The sequence below is a fragment of the Pleurodeles waltl genome, chromosome 6 (assembly GCF_031143425.1).
Source record: "Pleurodeles waltl isolate 20211129_DDA chromosome 6, aPleWal1.hap1.20221129, whole genome shotgun sequence".
NCBI classification, from domain to species: Eukaryota; Metazoa; Chordata; class Amphibia; order Caudata; family Salamandridae; genus Pleurodeles; species Pleurodeles waltl.
In genome coordinates, this window is record NC_090445.1 from 820323585 (window position 1) to 820339316 (window position 15732).

At 40.4% G+C, this 15732-nt stretch overlaps 1 protein-coding gene across 2 annotated transcripts in view; it reads right to left on the reverse strand.

Annotated features, from left to right (window-relative positions):
* Positions 1-15732, reverse strand: part of LOC138300280 (STE20-like serine/threonine-protein kinase) — a 310793-nt gene that overhangs the window by 117659 nt on the left and 177402 nt on the right. The window contains exons 12-13 of one of the 2 annotated variants that reach the window (XM_069239453.1): positions 15329-15508; positions 3195-3287 (exon numbers count right to left, since the gene is read on the reverse strand). In XM_069239453.1, coding sequence (XP_069095554.1) covers positions 3195-3287; positions 15329-15508 — 273 coding nt within the window. The remainder of the gene's footprint in view (positions 1-3194; positions 3288-15328; positions 15509-15732) is intronic. The other variant, XM_069239454.1, reaches the window with a different exon arrangement.

Sequence of the window (15732 nt, forward strand, 5' to 3'; positions counted from 1 at the left end):
GGCACCTGAAGAAGAGGAAATCTAATCCCATTAGTTTTAAGAGGAAGCCTGTATCCATTTCCCCAATTTGCTTCAATGTTCCTATCCACAACCTACGTAAAGATATCTTACAGTAGTCCTGTTGCATTAATGAACTCAATAATCAACTGGGTAAGAATTAAATCAGTGAAAGTCTGAGATATGTGCTCTGTCCTCCTGGAAATGAAGAGTCCAGGAACATAAAAATGCAGACTCCTGAAAACGCAGAACTTAATTCCAGTTCAACTAAAGAAATAAGTCACAAACAAAATAAAAATTAGAAACAGCAATCTCCAACTTCAAAAGGTAAATTCAATCTTGCCTGATCCTAAATGTAAGTGTCATATGTATGCTCGGGCATGTCCAGAGTTAACAGATGGATTTGTTTCCATTTTGTTTGGCTTGCTAATTATGGAAGTAAACAGAACATACTGTTTTAAGGTGGGAGCTATAATGATCTGTAAAGAAGAAATTGTTTGGCCTTAGAATGATTTCCTTGGGAGATAGTTTAAATGTCAGCATAGAAACTCTGTGGAATAGTACTTTTATGAAAAGGGAAGGTATCTATGAGGAAATGACCAGATAAACATTCACCTAAACTTCAAGTGGACTAAATATAATTCAGAGATCAGACTTTGAGGGGATTGTAATGCAGGTGCAATGATTATGAGGGGTGTGGCTGTGCCCTGAAATTACAACAATTTACCTTAACCAATTTCCTGGTGGCACCAATAATTCTGTGGCAATGCAACACGCTGAAAACTGAGATGCTGAATCCAATTTCTAAAAACTCCTCTCCAAGCCTATTGGTAGAACAAAGGTCCATGGCAGGAAAAGAAAGCACATGTACACTTTATAGCGTGTAGTCACTTCAAATGTTTTAGAAAATTTCAATGGAAAACAATGATTGATTGAATGTTGCTCTATTCACGGTCCCTGGAGGAGTGCTACTGGCAACCCAAAATGAATTGGAAAGTACTGTAACTTAGGAAAAAGTATGATTTTTTGCTCCTCATAAACACTATCAGCTCCTGCTCCTTCTTTCAAGTCCAATGTCACCCTAATTTCAAAACTCAGTGTTATGTATATGTGAAAATTCTACCTCATTCATCTTCTCTTTAATGAAAAGTGAGAGGACGTGAAAAGACACCAGTCCTCTGCTCTTATAAAATGTCACCTATAGAACACTGCAAAAATAAATATGTGCAACACTATTTGGAAAAAAAGACTTTAGAGAAAATCCCAAAAATGTTTTGGTTTGACAGGTTCTATGAGTAACAAAGACAGTTTAACAAAAAAAAGAAAAAAAAACATGGGTTTAAGACTTTTAAAGTGGGAGGAAACAATTATAACAAATAAGAATAATGGCTGGCTTCTAAAAGACTAATTTAATATGCTGTCTATCACCAGACATTTTGTAAAAGTAAATTGTTATGTTAATCTATATAGCTCTGGCATTCTTTTCAGCATGGTATTTGTGTTTCTACGTTCAATGTAATTTATTTTTATTTTACATTTTTACAAAATAAATAAAAACTACATTCCCTAGTGAGAGTGGTTTTGAGTTTGCTAACATGATTCTAAAGACAACAATTAGAGGAGCAAGAATTCAACACACAATTCCACTGCACACAAAGAATTTGATTTACGACCAAAAATCACACGGTCAATCTATCACATGTGTTTACTGTATAATATATAATTGAATTAATCTTTGGGTTGGATTTGAAAGTATAATTGCAAATTAATTTTCTGTGGATCATTTGGTGATTAATTTAGTCCCTCCAGAAAATAAAGAGGCCAGTTTCAAACAATAATTGAAAAAATCCTATAGGTTTTATTACTGACACATGTGGTCCTTTAAAGACGGTAAGGACAAACCAAATAAAAAAACTGTGCTGCAGCCAAAACAGACTTACATCCTGCAGTGGAGCGTTGAACAGTGCACAAGACGACAACTGAAAAGACTGAATCATAACTTGTGCAACACCCTGTGAATCAGAATACAATTTACCCCCATGTAAATATATACATAAACAGTACTATTTTTCTGTAGAAACATTTAATTTCAAACACTGTAAACTTACTGTGATTTGTTAAACTTTATAATGCAGTAACCAAATACAGTTTAGAAATTAAATACACAAAATTATTTTTTTCTATCACAAAAGTCGCAAGCGTTTTTTCATAGCCGTCTTCTCCAAACCGATTTCTATATATGCTCAGAGACATCCAAATTCTGATCTTTGGCAAACAAGGTATTTTTCAAGTACAGAAGCACGTTAACCTATTTTTTTTTAAGGAAAGATTTATACTTTTCTTTAGTACTAAGTTAAAATGATCAAGTGCAGAATTAGACGACTAGTTTTATTTCACCTACACTTACCAGTAGGTAGCTTGTTAGAAACGTGTTAACTGGTCAACCTTCAAAGCTACTCAACAAGATACTGTAAAAAAATAAAAAAAATACACAGTGTCTCTGTGCATCAGCCCAAACAGGAACGCTTTGTGGATCTGAGTGTCTATATATACTTAGAATTTCATTAAATCTCTATTCAAATGACTGTACTGCAATGCCAGTGAAGAGTCAAACAAATATTAAACAATACAAGCATTTCTTGTGGAAAATACAATTTTGCTCCTTCCTAGAAAACTGCATGTTCCTGTCTGCCATTTCTACATTCCTGATATCTGGTGCTGAAACAGATTAAGAATGATGGCACATAAAACATTAACTTTTCTCTTAATTCCTTTTTTTGATTTAGAACGATGGCCAAGTGCATGACTGTGTTATGGTATAAATCTTAACTGCGGTGTATTCCACTAGACTGCAAAAGTAAAGGCACTCAGACTCCATCTCACTCACAAATGACAACATTTTGGGCCGATATACAGACATTGCAACAGGATAAGTGAACACACCTTACACATACACACATGCTTACAAAACTGTGTTACAAGGCAAGATAACAAATTATGGAAAGTGTGTCGATGTAGTTGCAAAGAAATTACACTGTTTTACAAATTACAAACACAAATTTGTGAACACAACAAGAATCCGCTAATGGGTTAGAGCAAAACAACAATTAGTTAACATTACAATAAAAAAGGCAACTATCAAGCTATGTGAATAATGCTGCTTCATAGTAGCAGAAAACCTCTGCTACTGTCATTACCTGGGCATGCTGGGTTTGTGCAAGCTCCTCTTTCCTGCGCTTCACAAGCTCTTTTTTCAGCTCTTTGGGTGCTTTTTCAGCTTCACTTAATACCTACAGTATAAGCATGCAGAAGGTGGGGAAAGAACTCTTTTCTCAAGTTCAAGCGCTTAATGTAAAATGGACAGAGCATCCTCCAGCATGCATTGCGTTGAGATCAAGCGAGTACGTTAATCTGGTGAAGGCTAGGGAGTGCATACATGCTTTGTGTACCTGTTGCACGAAAATAACCAGAGGCAAAGGCAACATTCTGTTGGCATGCAAAGTGACTCAAGATCCGATGATCAGTGAACAGCACCATTTGTTGTGTTTACATGAAAAAAAGCAAGAAACATAATATTCAAGCACTGTATAGGCATATAATACTGTTTCGATGATGGCCAATTGTATACAAATTCTACAGTAAGTCTGAGTATACTAAATATGTGTTTATCAATACATATATTTATTAATAAGAAATCAATTAAAACAGGTTTCATGTTTCCCAAAATTGGGCTTACACTATTAGTTTCTTGCTTTTCATGTCAACAGATACAAATAAGAGATTGGTAGACCTTTTACCGAACTTTCATAGATCTTCAGAAAATTGCTCAAAGACAAAAGCACATGCTTTTTGTTAAAAAGGCTCAACAAATGGCCCGGTAAGATACTTGATGATTTAACATGTAATGATTTTTAAGAGAGGATATGTGGCACCTTACTGACTAGAGTTACTTTTCAGAATACAATTGTTACGTAGTACACAAGTTTTTAGAAGTGTAATTTTAAATTGAAAGCAAAAAATTATTTTAGTTTTCTTTGCAGCAGATGTGACAAAGTACAGTAGTTACTTCCCCTCAACACCTCTCATTTCACAGACAAAACACCCTACCCAGAACTTTTAATTGCTTTCAGACTTATTTTGGAATGAGAGTAGGACTTTGAAACGTATTACCAATGGTGCTAAAAGCCAGAATCAAAGTCATTTGGCTGAACCCAACTTCTAAGGGAAAGAGGACACACTAATGCTGACCGCTCAATGTGGGTTTGAGTTTTCCTGTATATGTAATTTGAACTAAACTTTGTGCCAATAGAGTTATCTCAAAATGGGAGGGAGATAATGGATAGTTTATTTAATGCAACCACAAATAGCAACCTTATGTTTTGAAGGCCTTGATTTATCATGCTGGGCTGGACCTGAGACTAAGAGCATTATCACACTTCACTTTGGCTACCCTGCTGCTGTACGGAGGAGTGGGAGGATGGGGGGCATGTGGTTTATTTGGTGAGGCATTTAGACTTCAGATATAACAGTTAAATAGTGGCTAAACATTATTGCCTTTGCTAAACTTCTTTAGTTGTTTGAATTTCGTTAAAGCATACGTTAAAGCATATGTTGACCCCATCTGGATTTGAGGGTGAAGATTAGTCACTGCATTATATCTGATTATCATTTGACTCTAGAAGGTCTCTGTTACCAGGATTGTAGTCTGAGGCACTTCTCGGCTATTTTATGCTACTCACTATTTTATTCAAAAAACATTTAGTTGAGATTTTTGGAGATTGTCTCTCCTGTGCAAGCTATAAACCTGTTGTGTTAGAATCCCCCTGCAACAATGCAAATGGAAACACAAAGGAGTTATTCATACCAGTAGACTGTATCTTTCTGGAACTCCAGAAAATGTGTGGAGAGACAGTGGGTGGCGCCACAATCTGTGAAGAGTGAGCTTAGACAATAATGTGGCTTGAAGATTGGAAAAGGGCCACTACTGATATTTCAGCAAGCCATCATATCAGTCATGATAATGGAAGATATGCTATGCAGGTGTTCCACAGTCAAGTAACTATGTCACCTCCTTTACAAGGAAACGGATGGTGCCTGCGACGCTTACGAAGGACCCTCTCAAGTAGTGCAGACAGATTTCCAAATGTCACTTTCCTGTCAGGTCATATGCTGCAGGCACTTTTGGTTGTTACCTTGTCTAGAACATTTGTAGAAAATATATTCTGGATATTTTATTAAAACTGAGTGGGATTTGGGAGTTCAATGAAGGGGACGATTCACAGATTTCTATTAGATGATGTGGGTTTCTTTCAATGAATGTTATGAATACTGTAATTGCGTGGAAAAGTAGAGATGGCCAGCGTCTGGCACCTTTATGAGGACCGGAGCCCCTCTGTACAGATTTTAGATGTACTGTACACTAACCTACCTACAAAAATGCACTAAATGCAGGGAATTAAATCATTATAAAATTAGTATTAAATAGCCAGACTTATTTATTCTTCTTTAACCTTCTGTGATTAAACTTATAGGGAACTAAAGACTAACCCCAAGAGACATAATTAAAACTTGTGTAACTAAGAACAAACTAATATTTTTTGTCCATCAGGAAAAGACTCCAAAGTACCACGCTTGTGTTTATATTGTTGGAATAATGCAATTTATTATGCTGCAGCACAACCACCATAAAGACCCAACCACCAGTAAAAGTGGGACACTCAAAAATATAGAAAATACAGAAAACAATTAATTAATACAATGCAAAACAGATGGTTGAACAAACAATTATAGAAGGTAGATTCTATGGCTACATTCTCACACCTATGTACCCCCACACATACCCCACAACCCCACTTAGCACACACACATAAAACAATCATGCCAACTCATTCAAGCGTTTACATTGTATTGCTGCACATGAGTGCTAAACTGACAGTACTTCAAAGACACCTATTCAACAGGAAGAAGAAGGGGTCCATCACTGAAAGATTCTCAAAAATGTCTATGTGCTGCTCTGCTTTGGAAATGGCAGAAACTACCATACTTAATAAATTTTTAGTTTAACACATTAACAAGAATGGCACAAATTACAATTGGACATCGTCCCAATTAAATTGATGCTATACATTATTTCTCTCTCTGAGGTCAACTGAGCCGTTTCGGAAAAGGTATTTTCCAGATGAAAACATCTTCAATAGTTGGAAATAAAAATGTTTTTTCGAGATATATATGGAAAATGTCACTTACCCAGTGTACATCTGTTCGTGGCATGAGACGCTGCAGATTCACATGCTGTGCATATCCCGCCATCTAGTGTTGGGCTCGGAGTGTTACAAGTTGTTTTTCTTCGAAGAAGTCTTTTCGAGTCACGTGATCGAGGGACTCCTCCCCTTTCGGCTCCATTGCGCATGGGTGTCGACTCCATCTTAGATTGTTTTCCCCGCAAAGGGTGAGGTAGGAGTTGTGTATATAGTAATAGTGCCCATGCAATGGAGTAAGTATGTATGTACATGATGTGACTAAAAGTGATATATTTACAAATGTACAAGTTTAATTTTAGTCAACTTAAATGGCTACAGGCTCCCGGGGAGGTGGGAGGGCGCATGTGAATCTGCAGCGTCTCATGCCACGAACAGATGTACACTGGGTAAGTGACATTTTCCTTTCGATGGCATGTGTAGCTGCAGATACACATGCTGTGCATAGACTAGTAAGCAGTTATCTCCCCAAAAGCGGTGGTTTAGCCTGTAGGAGTTGAAGTTGTTTGAAATAATGTCCTTAATACTGCTTGTCCTACTGTGGCTTGCTGTGTTGTTAACACATCCACGCAGTAATGTTTAGTAAATGTATGAGGCGTAGACCATGTGGCTGCCTTACAGATTTCAGTCATTGGTATATTTCCTAGAAAGGCCATGGTGGCACCCTTCTTTCTAGTGGAGTGTGCCTTTGGTGTAATAGGCAGTTCTCTTTTTTGCTTTTATATAACAGGTTTGAATACATTTAACTATCCATCTGGCAATGCCTTGTTTGGATATTGGATTACCTGTATGAGGTTTTTGGAAAGCTACAAACAATTGTTTTGTTTTGCGAATTTGTTTGGTTACATCAATGTAGTACATTAGTGCCCTTTTAATGTATGTAATGCTCTCTCAGCTACAGAATCTGGTTCTGGGATGAACACTGGGAGTTCCACTGTTTGATTTAAGTGGAACGGTGATATGACTTTAGGCAAGAATTTGGGATTCGTGCGTAGAACTACTTTATGTTTGTGTATTTGTATAAAGGGTTCTTGTATGTTAAAGGCTTGTATTTCACTTACTCTTCTGAGATATGTGATAGCTATTAGAAAGGCTACTTTCCATGTTAAGTACTGTATCTCACAGGAGTGCATGGGTTCAAATGGTGCACCCATGAGTCGTGTTAATACGATGTTGAGGTTCCACGAAGGAACTGGTGGTGTTCTTGGTGGAATAATCCTTTTCAGACCCTCTATAAATGCTTTTATGACTGGGATTTTGAATAGTGAAGTTGAATGTGTAATTTGTAGATAAGCCGAAATTGCTGTCCGATGTATTTTAATGGATGAAAAGGCTGACTTGGACTTCTGTAAGTGTAGTAGGTAGCTTACGATGTTTTTTGCAGATGCGTGTAATGGTTGGATTTGATTATTATGGCAGTAATAAACAAATCTTTTCCACTTATTTGCTTAGCAATGTCTTGTATTTGGTTTCCTAGCCTGTTTGATGACCTCCATGCATTCTTGTGTAAGGTCTAGATGTCCGAATTCTAAGATTTCAGGAGCCAAATTGCTAGATTGAGCGATGCTGGATTTGGGTGTCTGATCTGTTGTTTGTGTTGAGTTAACAGATCTGGTCTGTTTGGCAGTTTGACATGAGGCACTACTGACAGGTCTAGTAGTGTTGTGTACCAAGGTTGTTGTGCCCAACTTGGTGCTATTAGTATTAGTTTGAGTTTGTTTTGACTCAATTTGTTTACTAGATACGGAAGGAGTGGGAGAGGGGGAAATATCCCTGACCAACTCATCCATAACGTATTGCCTTGGGAGTGAGGCTGTGGGTACCTGGATGCGAAGTTTTGGCATTTTGCGTTGTCTTTAGTTGCGAATAGGTCTATTTGCGGTGTTCCCCATCTTTGGAAGTAAGTTTGAAGTATTTGGGGATGAATTTCCCATTCGTGGATCTGTTGATGATCCTGACTGAGATTGTCGGCTAACTGGTTTTGGATTACCGGTATGTATTGCGCTATTAGGCAAATGTTGTTGTGAATAGCCCAATGCCAAATCTTTTGTGCTAAGAGACACAACTGTGTGGAGTGTGTCCCTCCCTGTTTGTTCAGGTAATACATTGTTGTCATGTTGTCTGTTTTGACAAGAATGTGTTTGTGGACTATTAGTGGTTGAAATGCTTTCACCGCTAGAAACACTGCTAGTAGTTCTAACTGATTTATATGAAGTTGTTTCCGTTGAGTGTCCCATTGTCCCTGGATGCTGTGTTGGTTGAGGTGTGCTCCCCACCCTACCATGGAAGCATCTGTTGTGATCATGTATTGATGCACTGGGTCTTGGAAAGGCCGCCCTTGGTTTAAGTTTATAGTATTCCACCATTGAAGCGAGGTGTATGTTTGGCGGTCTATCAACACTAAATCTTGAAGTTGACCCTGTGCTTGTGACCATTGTGTTGCTAGGCACCGTTGTAAGGGCCGCATGTGTAATCTTGCGTTTGGGACAATGGCTATGCATGAGGACATCATGCCTGGAAGTTTCATTACTAATTTTACCTGTAACCTTTGGTTTGGGTGCATGCTTTGTATTACGTTTTGGAATGCTTGTACCCTTTGTGGACTTGGAGTGGCAATCCCTTTTTTTGTGTTGATTGTTGCTCCCAAGTACTGTTGTATTTGACACGGCTGTAAGTGTGATTTTTGGTAGTTCAGTGAAAACCCTAGTTTGTGAAGGGTTTCTATGACGTATTTTGTGTGCTGAGAACACTGTTCTTGCGTATTGGTTTTGATTAACCAATCATCCAGATACGGGAATACATGTATGTGCCGTCTTCTAATATGGGCTGCCACTACTGCAAGGCATTTTGTAAAGACTCTTGGCGTTGTTGTTATGCCGAATGGCAACACTTTGAATTGGTAATGTACCCCTTGGATTAAAAATCCAAGTATTTTCTGTGCGAAGGATGAATGGGTATATGGAAATACGCATCCTTGAGATCTAATCTCGTCATGTAGTCTTGTTGTTTGAGCAAGGGGATGACGTCTTGAAGTGTCACCATGTGAAAGTGATCTTATTTGACGTAAAGATTTAGTGTTCTGAGATCTAATATGGGTCTTAGAGTTTTGTCCTTTTTGGGTATGAGAAAGTACAGGGAGTAAACACCTGTTCCTTTCTGATGATTTGGTACTAGTTCTTTTGCATCTTTTTGCAGCAACGCTTGGACCTCTATTTGTAATAGATCCATGAGTTGTTTGGACATGTTGTGTGTTCTTGGAGGCACATTTGGTGGGAATTGTAGAAATTCTATGCAATAACCACGTTGGATAATGGCTAGGACCCACGAGTCTGTTGTTATTTCTTCCCAGTTTTGGTAAAAATCTGTTAGTCTCCCCCCCACTGGTGTTATGTGTTGTGGATTTGTGACACTGAAGTCACTGTTTATTTTGAGGGGTCTTTGGAACTTTCCTCTAGTTTTTGGGAACTGTCCACCTCTGTATTGTCCCCGAAAGCTTCCCCTCTGATACTTACTCTGGTATGTGGGTCTGGTTTGTGAGGTTGAGGGTTCTGTGGTTTGGCCCCGAAACCCCCCTCTAAATTGTGTTTTCCGAAATGTGCCTCAGCTCTGTGGGGAGTAGAGCGCGCCCATGGCTTTGGCCGTATCTGTGTCCCTTTTTAGCTTTTCTATAGCAGTGTCCACTTCCGGCCCAAACAACTGCTGTCCGTTAAAAGGCATATTAAGCACCGCCTGTTGGATTTCGGGCTTGAATCCTGAGGTGCGTAGCCATGCATGTCTCCGAATAGTGACCACTGTATTTACAGTTCTTGCAGCTGTGTCTGCTGCATCTATTGCCAATCGTATCTGGTTATTCAAGATACTTTGGCCCTCTTTCACCACCTGTTGTGCACGCTTTTGGAACTCTTTTGGTAGATGTTCTATGAAGTGTTGCATTTCGTCCCAATGAGCTCTATCATATCTTGATAGCAAAGCCTGTGAATTGGCAATGCGCCATTGATTGGCTGCTTGTGCTGCAACTCTTTTCCCCGCTGTGTCGAACTTGCGACATTCCTTGTCGGGTGGTGGTGCATCTCCAGAGGTGTGTGAATTTGCCCTTTTACGAACTGCGCCTACTACTACTGAGTCAGGTGTCAGTTGCTGTGTGATGTACATAGGGTCTGCTAGGGGAGGCTTGTACTTTTTCTCCACCCTAGGAGTGATGGCCCTGCCTTTTATGGGCTCTTGAAATACTTGATTTGCGTGTTTCAACATTCCTGGTAACATCGGAAGACTCTGGTACTGACTATGTGTTGACGACAGAGTATTAAACAAAAAGTAATCTTCAATCGGTTCAGCGTGCAGTGTCACATTGTGAAAAGCAGCTGCTCTGGACACCACCTGTGTGTAAGCAGTACTGTCTTCAGGTGGTGATGGTCTTGCTGGGTAACAGTCGGGACTATTATCTGATACAGGCGCATCATAAAGATCCCATGCATCTGGGTCATCTTGGCTCATCCCTGTGTGCGTTGGAGACTGCATCATAGGTGGGGTAGCCATTGGTGATGGTTGTGGTGAGCGTTGTGATGATGGTGGCGGAGTTTCTTGTTTTGCCACCTTTTCCTGTGGTTGTTTATCTTTATCTTTGAAAGCAAGTTTCCTTTTCATCCTTATAGGAGGGAGAGTTCTTATTTTTCCTGTCTCCTTTTGAATGTGGAGCCTTCTCTGTGTGTAATCTGGCTCTCCTGCTTCTAGCTCTTGTCTGAATTTATGGCTTTGCATTTGTGCGGAAAGGCCTTGTTCCTCAGTGTAGGAACTTGTTTTCGGCTCCGAAGCCGGATGTTTCGGTATCGAAACCTTTTCAACCGTCTTTTTCGTCTCCAAAGCCACTTTTTTGGGTTTCGGTGTTCCGATATCTCGGTGCTGGTATCTCGATGTCAAGACTGCTCTGAACCAGTGTCTCGACCGACTCTGTTCTGTGCCGGTATCTCGACCCGAGTCGGATGACTTCGACACATGTGTGCCCTTTTTCGGTGCGAATGGACGGTCACCGATTTTTCGGGTTAAGCCATGGCCTGCCGGCGGTGGCGTCCCCTGGGCTTTCATGGTTTTTACGTGAGTTTTGGCCAGGGCTGTTTTACTCACGGTTTTTGGCGTCTGTTCTGTTTCGGCCTCGTCAGAGTCAGCAATGGAGAAGGTTTCTTCTTCCTCCAAGTCGTGGTGTCCTGACGGCGCCGACGCCATTTGAAGCCTTCTTGCTCTCCGGTCCCTCAGCGTTTTCCTCGACCGAAACGCTCGACAGGCCTTGCAGGAATCCTCTTTGTGTTCGGGAGACAAACACAAATTACAGACCAAATGTTGATCTGTGTAAGGATACTTGTTGTGGCATTCGGGGCAGAAGCAGAATGGGGTCCGTTCCATTAGCCTTGAAGACGCACGTGGTCGGGCCGACCAGGCCCCGCCGGGGAATCGAAACCCCGAAGGGCCACCAGAGCTTTTCAAAATTCAGTGTCGATCTGCGTTAACTAACCCGATACCGAATGCAAACAATACCGTCGAATTTTCCGAGATTTAACTAACTTTCCGAACCGAAACACAGAGCGAAGAGGAACACGTCCGAACCCGATGGCGGAAAGAAAACAATCTAAGATGGAGTCGACGCCCATGCGCAATGGAGCTGAAAGGGGAGGAGTCCCTCGATCTTGTGAGTCGAAAAGACTTCTTCGAAGAAAAACAACTTGTAACACTCCAAGCCCAACACTAGATGGCAGGATATGCACAGCATGTGTATCTGCAGCTACACATGCCATCGAACATATATATATATATATATATATATATATATATATATATATATATACACACACACACACACACACAAACACATACATATATATGTGTGCATGTCACCTGAAAATCTTGCTGTACACAATGTTTGTCTGTACAAATTCATGTCAAAATACCTGATAAATGTGATGATATCCATTCACAAATCAGGCAGGGTTTCCATTTTTCTAACATAAAATGTGGATTTATGCGAGCCATTCAATGTTAATGTATTGAATGGACCATCCAAATTAAATGGAGACCAATGTGAGGCATAGTGGTGAGACCACAATGCTATGTAAATATATTAGCAAATCTATTTTAAGGACCTTCAAATAATAAGTGAATTATCGTAGAGAGTGAATCTAGTACTTAAAGACAGCGTACGTCAGTTGTTAGGTTCAGACAGCCACAATAGAAGGGTCTTTGGCTGACACGTGCTTAGGTCACCATCAATGTCGTTAACTGTTACAAATGCAACGTTACACTATGGAGGCAATGAACTAGAGAGAAAGTAGCAGATGAGTGATAAAATGCATATCATTGCTGCCACACTACTCTAAAACTCAAGTGTCAAACATGAAATCTAAGTGGGGACCTGTATCTAGCCTTTTCTGAAGTGTTAGATACTGAACACAGAAAGAACTGCGTTAATCTTCTCTAACAATAGACCAATAATTTGCTTAGTGTTGTCCACCTGGGCTTCTATCCATGCCATGAAACAGAAACCATATTAATGAGCAACAGAGGAGAGCTATCCAAGATGAAGGGTAAACATGTGGTCATACTACATGAGCTCTTGGCAGCATTTACAAATATAACACATGGTGGAGGTGTAGGGTGTATTTCCCTGCCGATCTCCCTAAATTAGCCCTGTGCTAAACCATCAGTCATCAAGACACAGCTCTCTGGTGGAAAGGATCACCCACCAACACTGTAGCATGCTCCCCGCTGTAGACAGATGCAACCAGATAAAATGGAATTTTGTGTTGCACATTGGTTGGAATGAAGCAGTAAGAAGTTGGTAGAATGTGGCATGGTCTACTTCCACTGATGAACTCTGCTGTGTCCCAGGGGCAAGTTTCCGCTAACGGAAGTCCCCATACAGGCAGGGGAGACAAGGAGCCTTGGCAAAAAAGACACGCTAAATATTTGGGAGAAGCCTGGCAGACTATCACATCAGAGGTTAAGAAATATACAGGTAAGGAGGAACAGGGAGAAGTAAAGGGTCATCAAAACATGAAGTTCTAGCTCTTACAGGGCACACCCAATGTGCGAGATTACAGCTGAAACACTCTAGGCAAGGGAAGGAGACACCGCAAGAAGTAGATCAGCACATGCCTTCCTTCACCCATCCACAAAATTACGATGGAGAGCAGAGGGGCCAGTAAGAGATCGAAATCGGCAAGTGAATCCCAAGTCCTTATAGGACAGCAGAGAAGGCTCGAAACAGAGTGCATTAGGTCGCTGATAATGCACCCAATATATTGGGTGGATTTACTTTGGGAGTTCATGATTGAGCAGAGGTTCAGCTGTGGGAACCTGTGCAGCTGGATGATTCCGGCTGGGTCACCAAGTTGAAGCAGTGACTTAGATTAACTAAGAGTAGCAAGAATCACCCCAGTGAATATCTGAGCCTGAAGCTGAGTTACAGATGAGTGAGGGGTTTGGAGGAGACTCTAGCCTTTACTGTGGCAAGGAGTGAGTGGAAAACCCTAGAGGGGAGTGACTGTAGTCAGGTGGCAAGCCGAGGGCCAACCACACAGCCCAGTAAACAGTAGGGTATGGTCAAACGTTCACACTGGAGAGCCGTTAAATGAACTAATGTGATGAGAGACTAAGACAAACATGGAGAAAAAGTAGGCAACATTAGCTGATAAAAGCAACTCCACCTTGATAATAATGCATGTCCTCTCCTACCAATGGATCATTAATTATAAAAACAGCTAAAACCAAATTATAAAAACAGTTAAACCTAAGTTTAAGAATCGTCCTCTGTGAGACCTGGAGGTGACTGCATAACCTTTCCCAGCGGTGACTCACCTCTTAAAAAGGACCTAGGGCCACTCTGGTGAGCTCAATATGGTAGCATCAAAAGACAATAAAGAACACTCCATAAAAGAAACGTTGATCAGATCTATATTGCTGAAGCAAGACTCAAACCTTAAGAGTATATAAGGTGCTGTCACGAACTGACTACTTTGGTACTCTCTCTGCAGCAGTACATGACTGGTTGATTCAGATGGGGCTCATATACATCTGGCGAGACCAACCTTCTGAGGCAGCAGATTATATTTTCTTTTCTTATGCCCATCACACCAATGCTGGTCTGGACTACTTTGTTGTCACCTCCGCTCTCAAGTAGAAAGTGACTTCCTCAGAGATGGATGTATAGACCGATCTGATAAAGATCCAATACCTACTGGGAATCAGCTGTTGCCACTGAGCAGTAAGTGGCAACAGAGACTGAGAAACAGTATTCACCATGATTCACAAAGGTTTCTGGCAGAAGATAATAACAACAGGGAGGTGTGTGTATGTACTCTTTGGGTCTCACTCAAAGCGGAAGTGCTCGACTAGAGTCCCAGCTGTGAAAATTAGCGGGTATACACAAGAGAATGGGTAACAAGATTTGAAGAAAAATCACCTTGATCACAGGTCAAAGCTTTAAATGTTGACAAGGTAGAATATGCTCTGCTCTTGATTAAACAAAAATTTAAATGCAGGGCAACAAAATGGGCTAATTGCAGGCTTTGAGTAAAATACGCAAGAAACATAGGAACTACCATCAAACACACAACGTGAACCCTAGAGGATTTTGACCCAGGCACTGCTGACACCTTTGCCACCTACTATGCAGACGTAAACAGAGCAGAGGATCTGAATTTTTCTCTCTAGAACACTACCTGGAGGCAAACAGAGGTTTCTTTTTTCATAAGCGAGCAAGCCTAGATCAAGCCATTAGACCAGAGGACACAATCTTCTGCATACCAAAATATCAAAACTGCACAGCAGGGAATCCCCAAGCTTGACAGGTTCTCACCATCATTCTGGTAAACGTTTTGCATCTCCAGAAACTGATTAGACTCATTCAATGAGCATAATCTTACATCTACATTCTAGGTTTGATGATATGGTAACAGTATTAGCCTGTGCAGCATGCACTGTCCTATCACCTTATTGAAAATTGATCTAAAGATCTTCAAAGGTATTCTGGCAAATCTTGACTAAAACAAAAAATCATAAGCGCACTAGCAACAATATGATCCTACCTCTTTTTTTCGATTTTTCAACATGTTCTGAAATTTGGATAATTCTTTCTCTTGTTCAGATTTGATGCGCTTTGCCTCGTCGCGCAGGCGTGTTGTGTGCTCCTGTTCAACACGCTCTATTGTCTGCTTCTGCTGCTTTTCAAGGTTCTCAATTTCTTGGTCAGATTGTCGTTTTTTACCCTAAGAAGAAGATAAAACATAATCAAACTCATTTCAAAGCATGAGATAGTCATACTTAAGCTCTGATTAGGTAAAAACTGGCAAGTTCTAGGCCTGGGGAACTGCAGATAGTGCCCAAATGTGTGATGTCTAAATCCTCAAAGTGGAGATTATGTAAGGTTTATGGATGCAGGTATCAACAAAGAACAAGTGGATGCACTATTTAGAATGGATTCATAGCTCTA